Source organism: Motacilla alba, chromosome 20 (genome assembly GCF_015832195.1).
Source record: "Motacilla alba alba isolate MOTALB_02 chromosome 20, Motacilla_alba_V1.0_pri, whole genome shotgun sequence".
Lineage (NCBI taxonomy): Eukaryota > Metazoa > Chordata > Aves > Passeriformes > Motacillidae > Motacilla > Motacilla alba.
In genome coordinates this window covers 15297150-15320637 of record NC_052035.1, presented here as the reverse complement: position 1 = coordinate 15320637, position 23488 = coordinate 15297150, and the positions used below count along the sequence as shown (strand labels likewise).

Genomic DNA, 23488 nt, shown 5'->3' with positions numbered 1-23488 from the left:
CTAGAATTCAGAGAGACATCTAGCACCTGCATTAGTAACTAATAAACCTAATGCTTTTCTTCACTTCATCCAGAGCTATAGAAATGTGTCTCATGAGTTCTCTTGCCAAAACTTGCATCAAGATCAGAACTGAAAAAGAAACCAAAAAAATTTCATTCCGTCATACTATTCAGTCTAGCTTCATAATCACATGAAGGTACAATTTCTGCAGCACAGGGCTTCTAGAGCAGATGATGTAAAACATAATACCATTTAGACATCAGAAGAACCACCAAACAAATAAACCCCCGTGGAATCCTTTCCCTTTCCTCAGGGAAATCCCCAGGGCCTTGCCCTGGAAGAATGTACCAGAGTCACAACCTAGGCTGAAAGACTTCCCCATGGAACCTTGCAATGCTGCGATCCACCCCAATTTACCTTCCCTGTATGTTCTTAAGTCTCGTGGTTTCTCCTTTCCCTGTTTCCTCATTGGTTGTGATATCCCTGGTGGCCAGCCCTGTCTTCCCTGTAGGCCAATGCCCTTTGCCCTGCCCTTCATGCCACCCCCATGCCCTCAGATCATTGGCCACTGACCCCTACTTAACCTTGTGCACGACACATGGCCAGGTCTTTTGTCCCTGATTCCCTTTCAGCGTGCTGGAATAAGCCTTAGCTGGAACTTATCATACAAAAGGCCCTTCTGCCTCTCTTTGCTGAGCTAGCTGTGGTGAGTGTGGTGTGTGGACTAGACTGCTTTGCCTGAATGCCTACCTAGGCAGCTTTTTCACAGGAGATGCTTATTGGGAAATAGGTAGCAGCTTCCACCATCTAAACCCTCTCACTGCTACAATCCCCCAGTACAATATGATTTCCACACCATATGCTTTAGTGTCATTGTTTGGAATTTGTTCTCCCCCCATCCTCCAACAGATGATGTGGAATGTTCAGTAACATCTAAAATTTATAGTCAGCTAAATGTTATTACACTCCTGAGACATCTTTTTACAATACAGTAGTAAATCAACCCATAAAAGGCTTCCTGGGAAATTAGTTTATTAAGTGCCTCAACTCTGTGCCTACCAAGAGTCAAAGAAATCCTTACCACATTCCAACTTAAACACAGTAACCTTCACAACATACCAAACACATTCAGAGGTCATCAGATAAGCAATTCTAAATGCTGCTGCTTCTGAATACAAAGTTTACATGGGATTTAGAATACAGCTTTAAATTAACAAGTCTTTCTGTTTTTTTAAATCTAAGTCAGTCACAGAGCCTCATTGTTTTCTTTCATTGGAAATGTCATCTTTCAACCTGCCATTTTGCTAACCATTTCCTCTCTTTTTCAGCTGTCTTTTTTTCCCCAAACAATCTTATTCTAATATAGTTATGCACATATCTTCAAGTTAGTTCCCTTTTCTTCATATCACGTTACTGATCCATACTCAACAAAGAGCTCAAAAATGCAAACTACTACCCAGAAGAAAGCTTCAAGAATCTTTGTGAAAGGTGCAATCCAAACATAAATTGTTAAAACAGTAATACCGGTTCAATTCAGTGAAAACATACTTTTATAGGCAAAGAAATTCCATCAATGGTTACTAATTGCAACATGTAAACCCAGTACAAATTGCAGAACTTGCTGAGCCATGGAGACTTCTCAGTATCATACCTCTTTACATCTGTATTCTTGTTACATGCTGAAGTGCCTATTATCAGCTGCAATAAGAGATAAAACAATGAGCTTGGTAGGTCTCTGTAACTGCCTTGGTGTGAGAATAAGAATACTGGATTAGGCCAGGACATTACTTATCTGCAGTGGCCCAGTACTATCTTTACTTCTGAGATTCTTAAACAGGTATTTTTAAGTAGACCAATAAAATACACGCCAAGTTATTTTCCAATTTCTGCTGATACAAACTGAGGTACTCCATTGCTCAAAATATGTTTTCACCACCTTCAGTACACGCATGATAATATTGCTTATAAACCCACTGCAAAATAAGGTCTTGAAACCTTATTTTGCAACATCCTTGTTCTATTTAGTAAGGTAGAAATGGACATTAATGTGCCCCTCAACTATGTAAACATGAACATAGCTAGGAAAAGGCTACTGTGGCATGCTTTCTCTCAACTTTTCTGTCATTTGAAGAGCCTAACTACTTCGAAATTGTCACACAAGTTTTTCTAAAGAAGGAAAGAAAAATCAAGGTACTCAAGTAGAAGTCTGACAGATCAGAAGAATTTTCAGTGAACTGCATTGTACTTTTAGTGATTTTTAGCTCAGCCTTGCATTTTCTGCAACTTACGCACCATGAATAGGATTACTGTAATACTGTTATTAAATCCTACTTTAGAAATAAAACAAGTTCCTATCTGCAGTACATAATTTCACCTTGGAACTCCATTTAAGGCTCCAACCACAGAGAATAGTTGACATCTTCTGCAGAGGTTTCCACTTGAAGTACACTAACTTTTCTATTACTGGTTTCTACAGAATACATGCTAACAAAAGAAAGAAGATAACACAGAACAAGTATAACAGTTTTTTCTTTAGTGACAATATAATAGAAAAAAGTAAACTTGGACTATTTCCTTCAGAACACAGGGCAACACTGGAAACACATTTAACCAAGGGAATCAGACACTCTCCCTAAGGCTACTGTAAAACAGGAACAGAATCTGGGACCAAAGATTCAAAGGAAGCTACTTCTGCAGCTGATGATCTTCCCTTCTGTGTCAGCAAAGTACAGAAGGTGAATACAATAAACAATTTGAATACTGTTCTGCAGTATCAGAGTCTATTCTAGGTTATAACCTTTCTAGAGGTAGCAGGAATTCACATCAAGGTATATGAGTTTATAGAGGACATTATTTTTGCCTTCCCCCCCCCCACCATCTCCGCGCAGATGATGATTCATTTCTTCTGATTGATTCCTCTACTGAAAACATTTCTTCAGAATTGTGAAGAGCAGGATTACAAAATACAAATTTCTGGGAAACTGACAGACACTCAAACATTTCATTTTAATTGACTTGAACTTAATAAGCTTAGTTTGTGTCGTGCAAAATAAATCAAAACTAGACAGTTCATTTTCTCACAGCATATAAGAAAGGGATAGGAAATAGAAGAAAATCAAGAGTATAAAAACTGGCATATTGTGGTTCAGTGTTTTAAAATCCTGATCTGCTAATTGTGAGACTTTTCTCAGCAGTAAATATAAATTAAGACTGTGATCAAGAGTCAAATTAACTGAGTCACTGAGATAAATCCAGAGTAGGTTTCTTAAAAACAGAGAGCAGAGGTTTGAAAGACATTTAATTGTCCTTATTCTATGATGCTTTCAAATTTTCTTTCAGGTTTGATTTGGGGATTTTTTTTAATTCAAAAGCACAACTGAAAAATTCGTTTAATACAACACCACATAACTACACTGCATTCATTAGGATTAGCGACATATGTGCTACACACCAGCGCCAACAAGATATTTCAATTTTTGTTGCTATGCACACATGTCTACAAGGATAATCAGCATACTGGAAAATTCTGACCTTGGTTTAGGTTTGTTTTAAATCAAAACCACTTTGCAACAGTGGTTTCCCATGGATGTCAGGTGCTCAGTGCCAACCATCTTGCTCTAAGAGACTGCCTAAAGTGTATTTATTTAGTAATGCAGAATAGTATCTAACTACACACTAGGCGATGAGGATGAAGCTGCTTAGCATACACAAACATGTAAATCAAGAGCTCAAATTTAGTGTTAATAGCTTCTCGGCTTCTGATACAAAACTTCCTTACTACATAGTCGCCATTAAATTTTTTCACACATGTAATTAAATCAAGGGACTAACTTACCTTTATCCACCACAGCAGTCACAGAATATTTTTTAGTTAAAAGTTAAAATTTCCAGTAATTCTTAATCTTTTTTTTTAAATTTAATAGAACTGTTCTTTTAATTGCAACATCTTCATTCTTACTAAAACTGGCAAAAAAATTTCAAGGTATCTGAAAATTATTTTTGTAGTTTTGAAAATTACTAACTATCAAGGCTGTCTGGTTCTTTGCAAAGTACAGCCATATTACAAGATAAAAGCAGGATGAACTCACAGTTTAGTTTTATTGTTTGATAGCACAGTAACTTCAGCTGTACCTTTAATGAGAAATGGCACTGACTGAAATATAGTACTCAGTCATGCTTTAGAACATTGATGCAGAAGCTATAAAATATGCTTATAAATTGTTCTAGGTAATAAGCTACTCTAAATGCATCACACTGTTGAAGCTTTTATGATCATTCTATGATCTAGCAATGTTAGTACTCCATCATGAAACCACAAATCCTTACTCTGCTAGAGACAGGAAGACTAAAAATCACTAGGATTATCTGAAACTAGATTAAGCCTTTCCCTAAAGTCATGGTTAATGCATTCACCAATTAAACACCTAACTTAGTATTACAGTTAGCCATCTGATGGAAAAGGACTTAACAAGTGAACGAAAACTGTTAAAAACTAAAAGACAGTCTCAAAATTTTCAAGAATATTACAAGAGGAGCAAATGGAAACTACACCATTTTTCTAGAGTGAAGTGCTGGACTACTTGCCTAACAAAAGCAGGACAAATTCCAATTCAACAGCGGTGCCTGAAAGAAAGGAATTCACCAATACACATATTAAGTATGTATACCAGTCTCCAGCTTTTTTTATAGAGGTGAAAATGAATCCTCTTTTGCTTAGCTGAAATTCTCCTTTGTTGAACTTGTACTATCATTTCAGAATTTCTTCCCACACACCATTTAAGTGAAGGGTGAGGAAGGGTCATAGGGACAGGCAGCAGAGAAGCAGTTAACCAGCAAAAAACTACATGGAGAAATTCAGACAATTTCCAAAAGTTAAACAAAAATCCAAGTGTATAAGAAATTCATATAAATAGGAAGTGGGGGGCAACAGGAAAACAAACAAACAAAAAGAACGGAAAAACTCCCAAACAACACCAAAAAAAACCAAAACAAAACCAAAAAACCAACAACAAAAAAACACACACACAAAATACCCAAACAAACAAAAAAAGACAAAGTAAATCTCACTCATTAATCTTGTCAGGTTTCAAATTAAATCATGGTTTGTGCTAGATTAAACCCAAGATATTCTCAAAAATGTGAGCAGACCGGAACATCCATTTTATACGTAAGCCTATATGTCATTCTCTATTATGTCCACTCCAGCCTGAGAAACTGACCCAGCATACTGATAAAAAACGAGAACATATTCTGTCAAGAATACCCCAAGAGACAACTAAAAAGGCAGGTTTTATCTACTCTTCATGAAAATGGGCAAAGGCATGGAGTAGTCTACGCAGAAGTACAATCTCACTGAAATTTTTAACCAAGATTCTTTGATGCGTTTGTAGAAGTTCTTGATCTTACTTTCACTCAATTCTAAATTTCACAGTAAGACAACATCTTCAGATGGCTGAAGGAAGTATGTTAAGAGGAAAAAAGTGAAAAAAAGATTGTGCTTCACTGAGGAGTTACAACTATTTTAAAAATATTTTACCAATTTTATAGCATTTTATGCTATCTACAAGTAAGTAGAGAAGATGTAGAAGTATCTACAAGTAAGTTAGAGATATCTGGCTTTCAAATTAATTACTTCTATAAACCATTTTGAAGGGAAGGTAAAATACAAATTTGCACCAAGTTGTAGAGTTTTTCGAGATTAGATATTAAATCTAGCATCTCAAAAATACGTATTTCTATTGCACAGCAAAAGTGTTTCCTTTAATCTATCACCTTCTTTCTCACAACACAGAAGGCTCTTACTCATTTATGTATCAGTTATGAATCAGTTATATTTGCAAATGTGATATCACTAAGTCTGTTTGAATTACCATTTGTAGATAAGCAACCATAACTCTTCCAGCCTGAGATCCTTATAACAGAAATGCTCAAGAGGAAGTCACAATAGTGAAATACATAGACTTTCTTAAAAATAAAACATAGCCAGAGGAAAACGTCATCCATTACAACTTAACATTTTGTTTAATGAAATAATATCAGCTACTTAGGTAAAAAAAAACCATACAGATATTTTCCTATCCATTTAGAAGAAATGATGGAGAAGCTGGTAGTGAAAGGGGAAACTAATCAAATGAGTTTATGCAGTGCAGACAAACGCTTTCAGCTAGAAATTACCCACAATAAGACTGCTTGCAAGGAATCTATTGAAGAAAAAAAAAAAAAAACCCAAACAAAAAAGCCCATCAAATAATATATAGCCAAAACACAAGCACAATTAAAAGTGTCTTTTTTTTTTTTTTTCAAATATCCAACTCCAGGGGGAAAAAAAATCCAATAAAGGATTTGAGACTAACACTATTTTCTGAATGAGACTAAAACAAACACCAACAAACCCCTCCAAATTCAAATGACAAAATATCCACACTAGGGAAACCCTGTGATACCAGAAACCTGGCCTTCAATTCCATGATTTGTGTTGAAGAGTGTACAGAGTTCACCTAACTCCCTAACAGAGATTAAAAATAAAGCTGTCCTACTTACACTTACATTTTGAGCACTTAACTTCTCTCATGTTCCATTTCCCTACCCTCCCACCCCACCCCCAAAAAAAACAAGAGGAGCAGCTAAGGTAAACTGAGATGGCAGCAAGGACAGTTTAGCTTTTGAAAAGCACATTTTAACTTTTCGGTTTCACTGCTGTAGAAAATTTTATGAAATGCAAGGATTAGTTGAAGTCTATAAAAAGGATTGACTCTGACTACTCTAATAATAGTTTAAATCTAAAATATATGCTCATAGGTGTCAGTTTTACTTTAACATAATGAGAAATTCAAAAGAAATATATCTTCGTGCAAACTCATTGAAATTATTCTTGGTGAGGAGAGAGAGAACTGCTATGTACATAGCTAGCACCAAAACAAACACTCCAGTTACATTCGTTGGAGAACTCAACCACATTATACTCTAGTGCATAAGTTCTAAAAGCATGGCCTGCCATGCCTTATATCTTACATGCACTGAGAATAAAAGCTATTGCACTGCAGATTAATTTTGGAATGCAGCTGCCACTTAATCAATTTAAGGGCTTTTCACAACAACTCTCTGACGGTATAAGAAGACATTCACTATTAATAGGGAAAAAAAAAACAAAAAACAATTTATTGCCATGGTAAAAGTTTTGAAAAAAAACACATAGTATTTTTACCATTAATTTCCTACTAAATTTAACATTAGTCACAGAAAAGCATAATCACTTATGCATCCATTCACATGTCTAAAGGTTGGAGAAAACAAAGGAGATGACACAGATGCTGCACCACTGCATGCTTTAACAGCCATACATGATTTTAAAACAAACCAGCGACAACGACCAAAAAAACCCCAAACAAACAAAAAAACACCCCCCCTCCCTCCCCCGCAAAAAAAACCAAAAAAACAAAAAAAACCAAAAAACCAAAAAAACCTAAAAAAAAAAAAAATACTGAGGAAAAAAAGTCCTACAGCCAGATTTATGCCTGGTGCCTTCCAGGGCTGTTGAACAGCCCTGCACAAGGCTAGAAATCTGAAGTTTCTAGGACAGGACGTTATTTGCCACTGTCTCACAGACTGACCTTGGACAAGTCACTTCCCTTGCATCTCAGCTCCCCACCTGACAGTCCGTCCCCCACTCGCCACTGAACGCCGAGGACCGAAAGCCGGTAATTACCCACTACAAGCGGCTCTGCATCGGTGAAGCTGCAATACAGGGAAAGGGGGAGCGGGAGGAGGGAGCAGCGGTTTCCCTCACCTACAGGTGATAAAAATTCCCCCGGCATGGATTCTGTCTCCCACCCGGGGGAGAATCCGCCCAGCCTTTCCCCGTTTCCCCAGCGCACCGGTTAGACCGGAGGTGGCAGCAGCTCCAGCTCCCGGCCCCGAGCGCGGGCAGCAGCCGCGCCCTCCGGGCCTCGCGCCCTCAGGGCCTCCCGCCCCACCGCCAGAGCAGCCCCGAGGGCCCTGGCCAGCTGCGCGTGGATGCGACGCCACTCGCAGCCTGGCCGGGGAGACACTCACAGGTGCTGGAGCCGTCAGAGGCGACCAACGTTCCGCTGCAGAGGTGGTCTCGGCACCCCGGCGGGAGGCGAGCGAGCTGGGCTGCGGGCGCTGCGCCCCCGCCGCAGAGCCGCCAGTGCGGCGCGCCCGCCCGCCCTTTCCCGCGTCGCTGGCCAATGCGGGCCGCGCCAGGAGCCGGCTTGAACCATCTGTTGCGAGGCGCCTCCCCCAGCCCCTCGCCGGGGGCTCCCGCCCAAGCGCAGCCAAGGAGGGGAAAGCCTGTAGGGAGCCCGCGACTCCTGCAAGAAGCTCTTCGCCCTGTGCATCTCGGGGGCTGGGGCCGAGCTCCGCCTCCTTGTCCCCCCCAGGAATCGCCCTGTCCCTGGGATGCCTCTTCTCCCTCAGCGTTCGGCTCCCCTCACAGCGCGCTCGGCGCTCGCCCGGACAGCCACTTCAGGAGTGCCAGGTGGGGCAGCGAGAGGATCGGGGATGCCAGGGAGCAAGAGCTGCATGTGGGACTGATCCTCCTCAGGTGTGTAAGCGATAAAGTCCCGATCTAATAAAATTTTTGCACTTCCCACCTAATAACAGGAATTCTCCACATGGAATGTTGCACGGAGAAATGTGTCTCATCCTGTTTCAGTGCGAGAAACAGGGCTAAAACCTGTCTGTGTTTAGACTTAGACGTCTCTTGTAAGCAAGCTCTCCCAAGAGTCAAGTCTCTTTCACTATTTAACGAGTTTGAGTTTTGGCCTTTCACGTTCCCAGTCGGAGGGTTTTCCCACAAACATGAGGTCAGTCTGTCTGCACAGTCCTTTATTTTGGGTCTCAACAGTAGTTGGAGATACTTACAGCGCAGGTGTAAAATTTCACAAAAGCAGAGCGATAGTTCCTGCTTTACTTCTCTTTTTGTATTAATAATTTCCTTGTTACAGACCTCCCTGATCATGCTTTTTAACCAGGTGCCTATGTTTCCTATCTATTCAGCAGAGAAAATCCAGGGACTAAGACACTAGCTTTATTCAAACAGGTTCTAGAGTAATACTTTTAGGCAGTCATGTCAAGAAAAAGATGCAAATTTCTCTCAACTTTCTATAACTTAAAGTTAAGAAAATAATCTTGAAATTCATGCTGTGTAAAGGAAAAAAAGGTGCATTTCTTTAATGGGTTAACATAAGATCTAATTTGTCTTTTTTTATTTTCATTTTTTGAAACTGTCAGATTCTTATATCTCACCAGAACGGTGTCAAATTACAGGTTTAAAACTGAAGTATGGACCAGACACAATGTGCAGGACTTCAGGATTTGACGTATGGTCAATTTTATGATGGGCTGCTCAGTTTTAGGTGCATTTTTTCATAAAGTTTTTTCTTTGAGATCTTTAGAAACTGAAGAAGCTATTATGAAGTGTTAAACAATATTTTCACTGGTCAAATACTGTACTTTCACAATCTTGTTTTTAACTCACTTCATATGAAGTGTTTAATGTTTTTCCTCAATGACTTTATATTTTGATAACTGTTATTTAAGGAAGTAAACACATTCCAAGAAGATTCTTCCTCTCTGGAGATGCTTGAAACATGTTTTGATTTATTTTCATCTTTGCGTCCCAGCCCTAAATCAATATTGATTTTGATGTGAAGGGTAAGTGTTAAATGACTTACTTAAAACTTGTACTGAGAAAGCTTGCTCTCACTTACCTGCAGGCTGATGGGCAACATGACATTTAGGTCTTGACCTTCTTGGATTCTTGTTCTTTAAGGACTTCAGTGATGCACACAGCTCTTTTGATACAGATAGGCAATCCGAGGAGGTTACATAAAGAGTATCACTGCTGCCAGGAACACAATAGCTTAATGTTAGCATTTTACCCCATGAAGAATAGCTTAACTGCTGGGAAAGGAATGAGGACTGATGACTCGTACAGCCCTGAGGTCATCAAGAAGTCGCTTAGGAGTTTTCTGTTGACTTTGATTTTATTTAACTTCTTCTCTGTGCCTTAATTAATCAAACAGTAAAATAGATGGGAACCTGGGGACTTGAATGCACCCTTGAAGCCATGCCCATCTGTAAATCTGAGGGAGTTGCTCACACCCAACTGCAGTGCTGTGCCCCCAAAAGTGCCAGCACTAACCGTGGCCTTTGTTCCACAGACTGCTTGGTTGTGAGTAACTGCCTGGGAACCCCATTCTGTGTAATGTTACTGAATGTTTCCTTGGTGCACGTAGGAAACATTTGCAGGTGTTTCCTGGTTTTGGGGGCTTTTTTATGTGCAAAAAGTAAATAGCAAGCACAAAATGCTGCAAATTCCCTTTCATGGTCCTTTTGCAAAAGAAAGAAGAGGAAAATTATGTGAGAAGTGAACTGTTACAAATCTATTTTAAAATACAGGTGAGTACATTTACACCATGGATTTGCAAACCAGAAATTAATTGTTTTGTATTCTGCTAGGATGGGCAAAAATTTTTTTTTCTTCTCTTTTTGATAACAAAAAAAGGAAGGAAGGAAGGAAGGAAGGAAGGAAGGAAGAAGACCTCTGTTCTTGACATTGTTCATTGTTAGCATCTACAAAGTATAGAGTATACGAACAAGGTCTTACATGGAGCTGTGTCTCAGTGGTTTGTTTGTGAGTATTGTTATTAAACTCAAATTTAAGTTAAAATAAATCAACAACATAAAGATTAAAAATAACCAGCTGAAAGGTTGTGTGAACCCTGATGTTCTGAGTGCAACAAGAGCCAAATGCTGTTTGCAGAAAACCAATGAAGCACAAAATATAGCAGCATGTGTCCCTCCCTGTGTGCATTATTATCTCTCACACATTATCTGAGGCACCCCATCTTGCACAGTGTGTGGCTGAATAACCCCCTGCTGCTGAGTGGATTCATGCCTGCTGTTCATTTTTGAAAAGTAATTTTGTACAATTATCCTGCTAAATATTGATAGCTTTCACCACTCCAGCCACGGCTAATTAAAACACATACTGTGTAAAATTTTAATTAGGATTCACGTCAGGGTGAATAATGATAAAAAGAAAGAAAGAAAAAAGAAAGAAAAACAAAACCAGTTGGCGTTTGTGGGGGGACTTTATTTATGACCTGCTGGTTTGCTATTGAACCTCTTTTTAGCCTCAGATTTATTTCCCCTCCCAGGTTGTTCTCAACTCCTGATCTGAGGGTGTGGAAGAAAAAGTTCCTTAATGTGAGCCTGTATTTTACACATTCTCAGTAGAAGGTTATATGTTTTCTACTGTTGGTTGCTATCCTTTCAATTGCACAATAATGACTGCAGGAACCAGGCATTTCCTGGGGATTGATGACCACTGAGCTGGAACCTTGGCCCCAAGGAAGAGAAGGCAGTCATTAACTTCAACTGGACTTCATTTATATTCTATACATTGGTTTTGGTTGCACATAAGTCAAAATAATCATTAAAGGATAATACATGTGAGAGAGGAAATGAATCCTTATTTTAACTTACATGGCCCACATTATTCCATTTGCTTGAAAATGGAAAAAATTATGTAAAATCTATAGGAAGATACTTCTCATGAAGCAATGTGTAGAATTCAAGGCATTTGATTGTTATGTGTCAGCTGCACAAAAGCTTTGGAAGTGTTTTTAGGCTTCTCTGATAATGTTAAAATTTAATGCATGCAAGTTTTAATTAAAAATTTTATAGAAAAGGAGTGAGCAAGTATACACCAAAAGTAATTTAAATTCAAAAAGCCACCTACATTTTGTAGAGAAATTTATTTTTATTTGGGGGCTGACTTTGTCTCGCTCACCACTCTCCATATTTGAGGAATTTGCATTTAGGTGTTAGACAATTACAAGTGTGTCCATAATACAAATAATTTCCTTCAGTGCACTAAAATAACATTACTTAGTGTTAATTTTCTAAGACTGCCACTTACTAAAGGCACTGCTATTTTTTTTTTTTGCACCCATTGACTAACAGACTACTCAATGGGCTTTCTTCAGTGAGAAAGGTTAAAACCCAGGTGGATTTGTGTTCACAGACAAAACTTTAGGATCTTAGAAAGGTAATGAAGGCAACAGCTGGCTACAGCTGAGCCTTTTGGCAGCACATCTTTTTAATACATCATGTCTACAGAGGGGGCAAAGTCAGACAAGATTTTAAAGGGCCTCTTGCTACACTTGTGCTGCCAATTTATATTTGTTCTATTCTCCTCAAACTGTGAAGGAAGAATGTAAATTGTAAGTATTGCTGACTGGAATATATGAATGATCCCGATTATGTTATGTGAATCGATGAAGAGATATCATCATTGTTTAGAGATAAAATTAACCAAGTATGGAGAAAAGACTATTTGCATTCATAAAACACTGAATTTATTATCTTAATAATATTGGAAGAAGGTGTATAGGAAGGAAAGCTCCAATGTTAAATATTTGTCAAATGAGCCTTTATTATTTGTCAGTGTGTAATTTAGTTAGGGGTAATTTATTTTTGTTGCTGATTTTAGGGGGTCATTCTCGGTAGTTCTCAGCATGCTGAATTCAGCAACTCCTAAAGCTGTGGCTCCTTTGAGCTGAGAGTCCAGCCCTGGCCCATCTGATCTGTGCTTTGCCTAACTGTTAATGGAATGTGATCACAATATATCTTTCAGCTCTTTTTTGTTTTTTAGGTCAAAATGTAACCATCAGGGGAAAAAAATTACCTCATATTATGTGAAAGTTATGTGTGCACCAATTTATGTATTTATAAATAGTAATTGCAGCTAAATTTTAGATTATTTTCATATTCTGTTGTGGTTTGGATTTTTCTTCAGACAATATAAGTATGATGACAGGTTCCTAAGTAAGCTATTTACAGCTCTTCTAGAACAAATAATAATTAATAGTCATAAATGTTTGCAACATTTAAACAGATGCAGAAGCCTAATATGACAAATACGTATACTAATTTGGAAGTCTGAGAAAGCAAAATGCTGCTGTGACTGTCTTCCAGCATGAAGAATCCTGCTTTTGAAGGGGCTGTCTTCCCCGGCAAAACAACAACCTCTGCTAATGAGCATGTTTGTCACTGTGGTACGTCTGGTAATTTGCTCTTACCACATCCTTATGGAGCAGTAGGGGCCTGAGCCATCAAACCCATTATCAGTATGCTGCAGTTCATTTCACCCCATCTATGTTGGAGGTAATTTTGTGTTATACACCTTCTGTCCAGCAGTCCATTCAATGGGAGTTGAACAAATACTGTGTACTAGTAATGCAACATAAGAAGAGATCAATAGCCTCGGGAGCTTTTGGATCAGTCTGTAACAAAATATAATTGGGTTTGGTACTTAGATCTGCACAGACTTAACATCCTACCTGCTGAGGAACAGGATCCCCCACCAGATATGGAAAACGTTAGATAATTTGGCTGCCACAGAGCATGTAGGGGTGCTATGTAAATATACCCCATGCCATGAAGCCACTTCTAAGCCTTTGGGACTAAGCTCTGTGAGGAATTGCTGGGTTTCCACAGGTTCCAGATCCCGTGAAGATATTTCAGCTCAGGCATAGCATGAGGCTGAGTTGTCTACATCACACCAGGCTGTGGCTGAGTTAAGAAGCTGCCAGAACTCAGAGCCAGGAGGATATTAACTACTAGCAAACAGCACTGAGTGTGTAGCACACTGCAAACATGATACTTCACTATGCCTGTTGCCGTTAATGTTATGACTGGTAAAAAACCAGTTTCATGTGCCTCAGGCGCTGAATAGACATTCAGCTATTGAAACAATGAACTCTGCTTAAACTTTTGTTCCTTTGCCAGTTCTTGGAACATCTTTAACAAAAGCAACAAAACTGACACCACTGCAATGCAATGTCTTTTCCTCTTTCATTAACTAGCAGTGCATAGATGTTAGGGGAAATGTAAAGTTACAGATAATGTAGTTTTATTGTCAGGTCTTGGGAATTACTTTTTAATTTACTTTTTAATTTTCAGAGACTACACAAAAGGCAACAATGTATAATAGATGTGGCAGCATTATAATGTTGACATTTCAGAATTGTAGAATATTGAATTTCTGCAGATGACAATGAGTATCCTGCATCTTTCTTTTTCTCCCCTTGTAACATGAACTTAACATCAACTGTTTTATTAACATTATTTTATTATTAATGTATCAAGATACGCAAACCCTGATCTTTAAGATATGGCTGTAAACTCTGTTCTTCTGGTGACACTGATCATTGATGGAAATGAACTAAAACAGGTTTCCTTTTTCTTTGTGTAAGGAATGATCTCCATTTCTGTCTGGAGATAATGTTTTTGTTCAGGGCAATGATGAATTCTGTGTAGAATGCTTCCATCAGAAGCGTAAAAAGAAAACAGATGTGTTTACATTGTCTCCATGGAGACACAAACACACAAGTTAAATTCACACTAAGATCAGGGAGAAGATTCCTCCTACTTTGTCTTCCAGAGAAGAGGGATTGCAGACAGAATATTTGAAGCAAATGAGACAGAACTGACTACAGACCGTTTTTCTTCCTTGCCTTTTCAGCAGAGGATTCTTTGATCTTTCAGTGAAGATTCTGGAATGCCATGGTGGCTGCTTGTAGTTCCACTAGGATTTTGGTAAGAGTTCAAAGTACTCTAAAAATACTTGTATGAATAAGTACTTGTATGAATGTTTTAAGTAATGATAAACAGGTAATTCTCTACCGCTACTTCATTCCTTGTCTCTAACATTGGAGTAACTTCAATTTATTGAGTGAGCAGGCATTATTAAACCATGTGATGGTTATAAACCATATGATGTTCCTTCTGCTCCTTGTTTGGAGGACCATTGACTAGGTTTGCATAGCCATTAACTATAAAATATTTTCCTACCATATTTCCATCCCTTTGCACATGTCTATTTTCGTGGACCTTTACAAACCACTGTTTCTCCAAGCAACTGCAGTTTGGCCATATGACACATCTGAAAACTGTTTGAGGCTTGTAGTGACTGGGAAAGGGAGAAATCTTTTCCCTTTCTGCTTTTTATCTTGAGACCATTATTTATTTACAAGTGATACAGGGCTGAATATATCCTTTCTAAGTGATGCGGCTTTTTAAGTTAGCTGAAATTCAAGTAATAAAGGAAGAAGAGATCTTACCTTTAAATTTACCTTTTCCTTACCAGAGGAAAATAGGTCAGTACATTACATATGTGATGTCAAGTGAAACTTTGTGCAGTTTCATATTCCACTCACCCAGCAGTACTTAGTAGTCTGGTAGATCACCAGGATCATAAATCTATTGAATATGGTTTATTCCAATATGATTTATCCTCTGATTCCTGCTGCAGTCACAGGAATGGGCATTACTCCTGTTAGTGACTGCTTAGTGTATTAGCTGTCTTCTTTTGTTTTTTCTTCTGACCAAATTAATGACTGTGTCACTATCTGCTGTCCAAAGATAACTTTTGAGGGGGCTTAGGGCATTGCTGAGGCACAGCACTTACCAAGCTACCAAGGTTTTTGTTATGTAATACAGAAGAAATTATCAGAAAATAGAAGAGAAGGAACAGAATCAGTTCAGAAATTTAAACACAAAAAGAAAACTGTTCTTGTAACTAGTTTAGTCAGCTGAACAGTGGCATTTGAAATTCACCAGCCAGTTTGGTTTATTTTCATGTGATCTGTTCACCCTTCCCAGGAAGCAAATGATATGTAAGTATTCTTCACACTGACCTAGAGGGGCCTTTATTTCTGCAGCTGCTATCAGCTTGTCTTATTCTTATAACTACAAAGAGACAAAGAAAACACAGATCATGCTCTATTAGTTCTAGCAGTCTGTGGCATCTCAGTTCTAAGCAAAAAGTGGAACCAGGTCTTGAGGTTAAACATGAGAAAACAAGCCATATAAGTTATTTCTGCTGATATAAGTAGAGGAGCTCTTTTAAAAATTAATATATCCAAACTGACTTATGGTCAAACTTGGCTTGCTGTCATTAACTTCTTTTGCCACCTACTGTTTACTTTAACCCATCTATTTCTTCTGTTGCACAGGAAGCTAACAAAATTAACAGTTTTGAATTCACACTTCACTTGTCTCAATCAAAACATTTAAACCAGGTTTAAAAAGATTTTAAGATGCCTGATTTGCTCATTACACTCAAAAGAGGGAGCTGGATGCATTGAACCAGATGAAGTCATGCTTCCTATATGTATATAAGATTTCTTATGCTGATTATAGTTTTACCTTGTCACATGTAGGACACTTGGCTGTAAAACTATTAATGTCTCCTGGGTATACTGTAGTTTCTATGATGATAAATTACTCTCTTCCCTGGGAGAGTATGTATTAAGGTTAGCTGTGCACTTATCTTCCTGACAGACTCAGTGTGGGTAGAGGAAAACAATTAGCCTATTTGAGAGCAAATATTTTGAGGAAGAAATTACACAAAGAGCCAAGCAACACTTCCTTCATGTAAAGACAGTGTGGGTCATGTCTATGTTTATGTCTAAACAGATCAGTTTAAAATAATTAATGGAAAAATTATTTAATGATAATAGCTGTTCAAATTATTTGAATAATTTGATTATAGCTCAGTCAGAGCAGGTTAAGTCAATGAGAAAATCTGATGGCCAGGGAGGGAGTTTGTATCAAAATAATGAAGCAGCTGAGTTCACCATCTTAAACTGAGGCTAGTGTTGCATCTATGAAGGGGGAGATAAATTTAATGCAAGGCTTGGCAGGGTAGAAGTTAAATTTTTCTGAGGAATGGGAACTTGTTTTTCAAGACAGCACTCAAAGCTAGTTGAGAGAAACCAGTAGTGGGACTATGGAATAAGAACCAAGTAAAATTACTCCAGTGTAAAAGGTTAAAAGGGAAGAAGATTCCTTCTCTTTCTTCTTATTTTTTGCCATGTTTGGCTCTTGTACACAATGCTGAACAGCAATAGATTTTGAATTCCTTTTCCTTATAATATACGGTGCTTTTATTTTATGGGCTTGATAAGGACCAGGAAAACCTTTGTAAGATGGACTTGGTACGTGCAGCATCTTTGCCACCTGATGTAGAGCTTGTTTACTTTGACATTGAGCACGTACTTCATCCTCACTTTGGCACATCCTCTAGTTATTAAAAGATTCCAGCTTTTGGCCAACCTTTTTAACAGTCATGGGATGCTTTGGGTTGGAAGGGACCTTAAAGGTCACTTTGTAACTGATGTACACTAGCGACTTTAGGTTTGCCCGGTTCCTGACATTTTAGTGGAAGACAAACAGCCTAAAAAGATAATCAGATACTGTTCTCCCCTCAGTTTGTGCTGAGCTACAAATTTAGGTAAGGAAGCCTGTAGTCCTGATCATAATCTTCCATGTCTATGCACTTATCTTCTGGTCATAACATTATCCAGCACTTTTCTCAAACCTCTTTGAAAGAATGGCACCTTAATGGCAGCGAGTGTCATTATATTCATCCTGCGGCTAAATAATGAGGTGCTGAGATCCTAAGCAAATAGAGTAAAGGGGGATTTATGACTGCTGATCTGACTCATGCTATTGGTGCATGAAGGTGACAGAAAGTAGTAAGGAGATGTCTTACCCAGTTAATTTAGTGAGGGGGAAAGCGAATGCGTAATATGATTGTTCTCACACAGCTTAACCTTGCACATGTGATTTAAAACCCCAGGTTGAGAGACTAGTCTCTCTTTGATTCCTACATAGTCAAAAGAGAGAGATAGTCCCTCCATTATCTCTTACAGGAGCTGTAGAGAACAGAAGCTTAATCTTTCTCCAATGCCTGCTTCTAAATGGTTGAGATTTACTTCATTTTTATATTGAATTTTTATTAAGAGTCAATATTATATGCTGTAAGAGAAACTGATTTATCAGTACTATTTCTGTCAGGAAAGCCAGTTAAAATGGAAGAGCCTCTGCATATTTAAAACGAGGTTTGTTGATAGACTGTGTGAATCTAAAGGCAAACTGCAATTATATGCTGATGGGTTATGGACATTTTCCCTGAATATTTTATACAAACATATTATTTGTTCATTCAGTAAACCTGGAGCACTTCAAAGCAACTATTTGCATGAAACACAACATTTTGATTGGCAGAATTCCATCATCATGGGTACAGTTGTAAGCAGATATATAAACAATAGGCAGCTAATACTTTTATCCTGAAGTGACAGCTCAAGCCAAAAGCATAATTTTTAGATGCAACATCCTAATGGTGTTAGTGTGTACACACCTATTGGTAGAAACAAAATGACCAGTGTTGGCTGGGAAGTCTGTTTTTGAAGGACTTGCTTGAAGATTCTACACAAGCAAGTGTTCAAGTACAGGCTTCACTTCAAATTACTGCTAGCAGAAGCATTTATCCTTCTTATTGTCATTCTTCTTTTAGAGTTATAGTGAGTCACAATGTCTGAAAAGGTTATGAAGTATGAGTTGAGAGGAGGAGGTGATAATTCCTACATGAGAGCAAAACTGGTGACCCTTGTATTATACTGCAGGAACATAATGCTTCTTGTTATTTCTTAGGGTAGAAAAACCACATAAGTTAAAGGATGAAGCTAAGTAAACACTGTGAAGATGCATTCAAGGGTAGTTACTCAAATGCATTCAGTTCAACTGCACTTAGACAGTTTTTCCTTTTTATATTTCAATATACCGTCATATAAATAGACCTTTGTCTCAGATCCTGGGAAAAACTGCATATATATATAGGCAGTTAAGAAAAAGACTAATTATTTATTTCCAGCTTGGAGGAAACAATAATGGACCATGTGCATCACAAAGTCGACAAAATCAATTGAAAAACAATAGTTTTACAAACCCTGCCAGGCTGTAACATACTTACAAATAAAGTTATGCATAACCAACAACTTCATAAATACGAAGGTCTGTTTGCAGAAAATTACAAACAAATGTTTTATTCATGCCATGCATAGTTTATTACAGATAAAATCTCTGCATATTTGATTGCAAGATCAAATCCTCCTGTGTCCTTCTCTTGCATGTGTAGGAAAGTGAAGAAAGTAGTTACAGTGGACCATGTTTGCCAGCAAAATATAAATCCTCTGAGGGTGAGTGGGCTAATTGTACAAAAGTCTTTTGCTAGCTGTTGAAGTGTTTCTGTGGAGCTATTTAACAAAGTTTCTTTTCACAGAACCTCTCTTTGAAGGGGATGGGTTCTTCATTGCAGAGAAATCGTATATATTTGGCTTTCGGTTCATAATGCTTCCTGGTGCTGAAATGCAAAGGTTCAGGCTGAGTTGAACCAGCAAAAGATCCTCCCCTAATTATGACTTCTCATAATCCATCTCCCTACAAAACCAAAAATAAAGACAAAACGCACCTTAACTTGCTCAAAAGAAGAGAGAAAGAAAGGAAGAAAGGAAAAGAGAAGAAAAAAGAATAAGGAGATGTGAGGGTATGTCTCTTCTTGAGAACCTCAAGGATGAACTTATTGGCTGCTTGCTCAATGTGGATGTGATCAACCAAAGTAGTGCATTCAAGGGATTCTGAACATCATTCTTTCCACTCTTTTGCATGTGTTATGATGCCAGGTTTTCGAAAAGACATTCAGAAAAAGTTGGCCATGGAAGGCAGGAGGAGAAGGGCCAAGATCATAATTCAAGCCTTCAGCCTTGCTGTTTTTCTTGTAGGTACAGTGCAATGCCAAAACTGTTTGCATGCAGACTTCTAGTGTAGTTCTGATCACACTCACTGCCAACAAATTTCAAGCCAGGAGGTGGGATGATTCAACATGGAGGTGCTTTTATGTCCCATAGAGTACATATCCCCTCCTCACATTACCAGAAAAAAAAATGTATATTCCTCAGGATAAATGAGGAGTATAATTAACAAATACAGGCATTTGACTATCAGGGTGTCAAATAAATACAATAAATAAAATTAAGGAGGACAATAGAAGGAAATGTAAAGTAACAAACCTTTTTTGTTGCCATTTTTTGCTTTTTGAACAGTCTTAACCTGGTATGCATGTTATATCTATGAAATATACATGATCATTGTTAAGAAGAGGAACATCTGTCAGCTGGTGATTGGTTTAGATCATTTTCTCAAAGCTAGACTGAATAATATTTACATAGTACAGCCTATCATTCATTATTTACAAGAATTTTCTAAAAAATTTTTGAAAAGGAAAACCTGGAATTTGGTAGATTAATGATCACAAAAATTCAGTAGTTCATACAAGAAGAATCAAACTGCAGTGAGAGTATTTACCTTTAAATTAGCAGTCTCGTGCAGTGGCTTCTGCCCTAGAGAGAATTTATCTTCTTTTCCACTGTAGCTTGTCTGTTGGTTATTATACAGTCAGTTGCCACCTTGATCCCCACTACTTTCTAAGATCCAGCATTTCAACTGGCGTTTTAGTCTCTTGGTGTTTACTCAGTACAGCTTCAAGCAAAATAACCCATTGACATGAGTGGGAGCTGGACCTAAATAAGAACAGCAGATTCTGGCCCCTGAATTGTAACTCTTTGTGCAATGCATTTGTCCTGCTAGTTGGGACACACATTTATGTAACTCTTTATGAAAGATTCTTGGTTTTCATTTGTGCAACAGAACAATGAAAACTGACTAACCTTACCCATAAACTTATTAGAGCTGTGAGGGCATCTTGAGGGCAAGCTGTGAAAGTGCTCAGTGCTTTCCATTCAGATGTTACATTATCTCTTGAATTTAACTGAACTCAGGTAAGACACTGGCTCTTCATGTTTATAATTTTCAGAGGGGCATAAATTCAGCAATGTGCTGGATCAGCTGTCCTCTTTTCTGCTAGCAGTGCATTTACAGCACACACATGCTCTCAGGTGATTATTCTCTTATCAGTTACAGTATCTAAACTTTTTTCCTGATAAATCTAGTTCATTCAAATCAACAGTTCAAATTATGTGTTTTCTGCACCTCAGGAGGAAACGTATGGCTCGCTTTTGGTTTAGTAACTTAGAGAGATTGAGTTTTGAATCATGTAAATGGGAAGCGGGTGATAATTTGTAATGCTATGAGTGCAATTAGTGAGATAAATACAGAGCTAGATTCATTTTCTCTGAAAAGAGGCAGTCTGATTGCTATGCAAAAAAGCACTTTTATTTGTGATACTGGCTGTTCATAATGTGGTTTGCAATGCACGAAGTGGCATTTTGATTTGGAGCTTTAAAAAATTCCAGGATGAATAAAACATGAAATTAATTGCCAGAGAAGAACCTTTGCCAGACTAGATGAGATCTACTGTGCTGAATAGAGAACATAACTTATGACAGGATCTGTTCCACTCCCAAAGAAAATTATGTCAATACCAAAAAGGTTAAAAGCACTTCAAATAATTTGCAGTACCTGTTCATATGCAGGTTGAAAGTGCATATGTAGGTTGAAGGTATACATGTATTCATGTGTCCCATCATCCTGCACGAGGTATTAGAAAAGAAATATGTAAAACATCAAACTCCATGCTTTGTATTAATAAATTAGTATAATTTGCAGGGAATGCTGTTAGGTTGGGATAATAGGCAAATTTGGATGTTTTGATATATGGAGATGTTACCGAAATCCTTGAAATATTTGGGATAAATAAGACTCTTTGCCTTTTTAGTGTTAGGGAGTAACACAGTACTTTATTCTTGGCTAAGAGGTGTATGTATGTAGCTGAGAAAGTTCTGGCCTCCACACAGACCCCAATACAAGACTTTTTCACTTCTCCCTACACTTTTAACAAACAAAGAAATTAATGTTCATTGGTTCTAAGTTGCATAACTCTCTTCGTTACTTAGTGTTCTGTCCCCTATTGGTTATTGATTTCTCACTCTTCATGCTAATCTGGTCCACATTCTTTAGTCTTTATCTCTTGCTCAGATGGGGAGACTCCAGCTTTCCAGGTCTTAATCTCCTTTGTATCTTCTGGTTATGCCAATGTCCTTGAAGTACCCTAAATTTAAAATCCTAGATGCCCAATCTTCAAATCCCTTTGGTTTTGTTTATTGAAGCTTGTCAGGGCTAGTTTTAACAAACTTTAGGTTTGTATGATTTAATGATCCAAATAACAATGTCTGCTAAGAAGAAACTTAACTGATGCTGGCTAAGAATGGGTACTGCATACAACTAATTAAAAATTAACTCAGAAATTTATATAATTTCCAACAGAGGATCCTAAGTCCCTATGTGAACTTGTATATTAAATGTTCAAACTACTTATAAAATACTGCTGAAATCGAGGAACACTCCACATGCCCATGAGAATTCTGGATATCTGTTTAGGAATCTCAATTTTTGTGTGTGTGTTTGAAACGGCTGGAAGACTGGGTGTGAATCTCTGAGTAGCTGTTGCTGAAGTGACTTGCCCTGTCAATAGATGGATTTATAGGGGAACTTTAATCATTCAGTTCTGTCTCACAGTAGAAGTCCAGAAGAACAAATTGAATGTGCATATGTAATTTTAGGAAACATATAGTAGTGAATATTATTTGAGTTGCACTATTTTTTACCGAGCTATTAAATTCAGCTGAGGTTTGTTGTGGATTTGCCTTGAATGAATAAAGGAGCAGGTTTTTTTAGGTTGCTAAAATTTTGTTCACTTTAATTCATGTTGTCTTATATACCTAGAGTCCACTTGAGCACCCCTTGGAAGTGAAATCCAGAAAACAAACCAGTCTGGAACAAAGTAGGAAAAAATGCCATGAGGGAAATTAATAACCAAAGGAAGAGGAGCAAGCAGATTCTTACACAAAATACACACAAACTCCTACAAATCTAGAGCTGTAGAATTTAATATTCCAATATGCTTTTCGAAAACACATGAAAGGGTTGTGTACATGTGTTGAGTGTAATATGATCTGTAGGAGAGGAAAGAAGATAGTTTTAAACCTCCTTGTCTAGTGAATGGTGCCAGAGACCTCACTGAAAATCACAATCCTTCTGGAGGCTGTGATAGGAGGGAGTCTTACCTCAGTTACAGCTTGATTCTTTTGTTTGTAACCTGAGTGATAACAGATACAGAGGAAGGAGATGAAAAGAAGTTGAAAGGAAGGAATGCATGAGTGAAGATTTTTTTTTTCCCAAAATGTGGGTAGGTTTCATGAATTTCTGTTTATTTCTATGTAAATTATGAATTAAAGGTAGAAAGTTTAGGGGATTCACAGGACCATCCAGCAGAGGGAGAGATAAGCAGAATATTTAGCTAAATGATCTTGAAATTAATAAAATACTCATACCAAAACAATTTTTGTATCAGTATTTGTTACACTTTTATTGGTATATTTTAGCTGGATGTTTTCTGCGGATCTGTGAATACCAGTGAGCTGAAATATCTTTTAAGCAAATAGAGAAAGAAGGTAGAGATTTCTCTGAGGAATGAATATCCATACCCTAGATATTCAGGGTTTTGTCTGCAATGTAATTAAGCAGAATTTGAGCTCTTTCACATGTAAATTAGGTCACTGAGAGCACTGCCAGTCTTAATCCTTTTTCTTATTGT

The 23488-nt window shown here is 37.9% G+C and overlaps 2 protein-coding genes across 4 annotated transcripts in view; one reads left to right on the top strand and one right to left on the bottom strand.

The window, feature by feature from the left end:
- SULF2 (sulfatase 2) overlaps positions 1-8176 on the bottom strand; it is a 79167-nt gene extending 70991 nt beyond the window's left edge. Inside the window, exon 1 of one of the 3 annotated variants that reach the window (XM_038158605.1) lies at positions 8053-8176. The gene's annotated coding sequence lies outside the window, so the exon portion shown is untranslated. The remainder of the gene's footprint in view (positions 1-8052) is intronic. The other 2 variants (XM_038158610.1, XM_038158603.1) reach the window with 2 other exon arrangements.
- The window catches only part of LOC119710413 (proline-rich proteoglycan 2-like), a 48685-nt gene continuing 28879 nt past the window's right edge, over positions 3683-23488 (top strand). Inside the window, exons 1-3 of the mRNA XM_038159413.1 lie at positions 3683-3809; positions 7870-8563; positions 14555-14628. Coding sequence (XP_038015341.1) covers positions 3683-3809; positions 7870-8563; positions 14555-14612 — 879 coding nt within the window. The 3' untranslated portion in view covers positions 14613-14628. The remainder of the gene's footprint in view (positions 3810-7869; positions 8564-14554; positions 14629-23488) is intronic.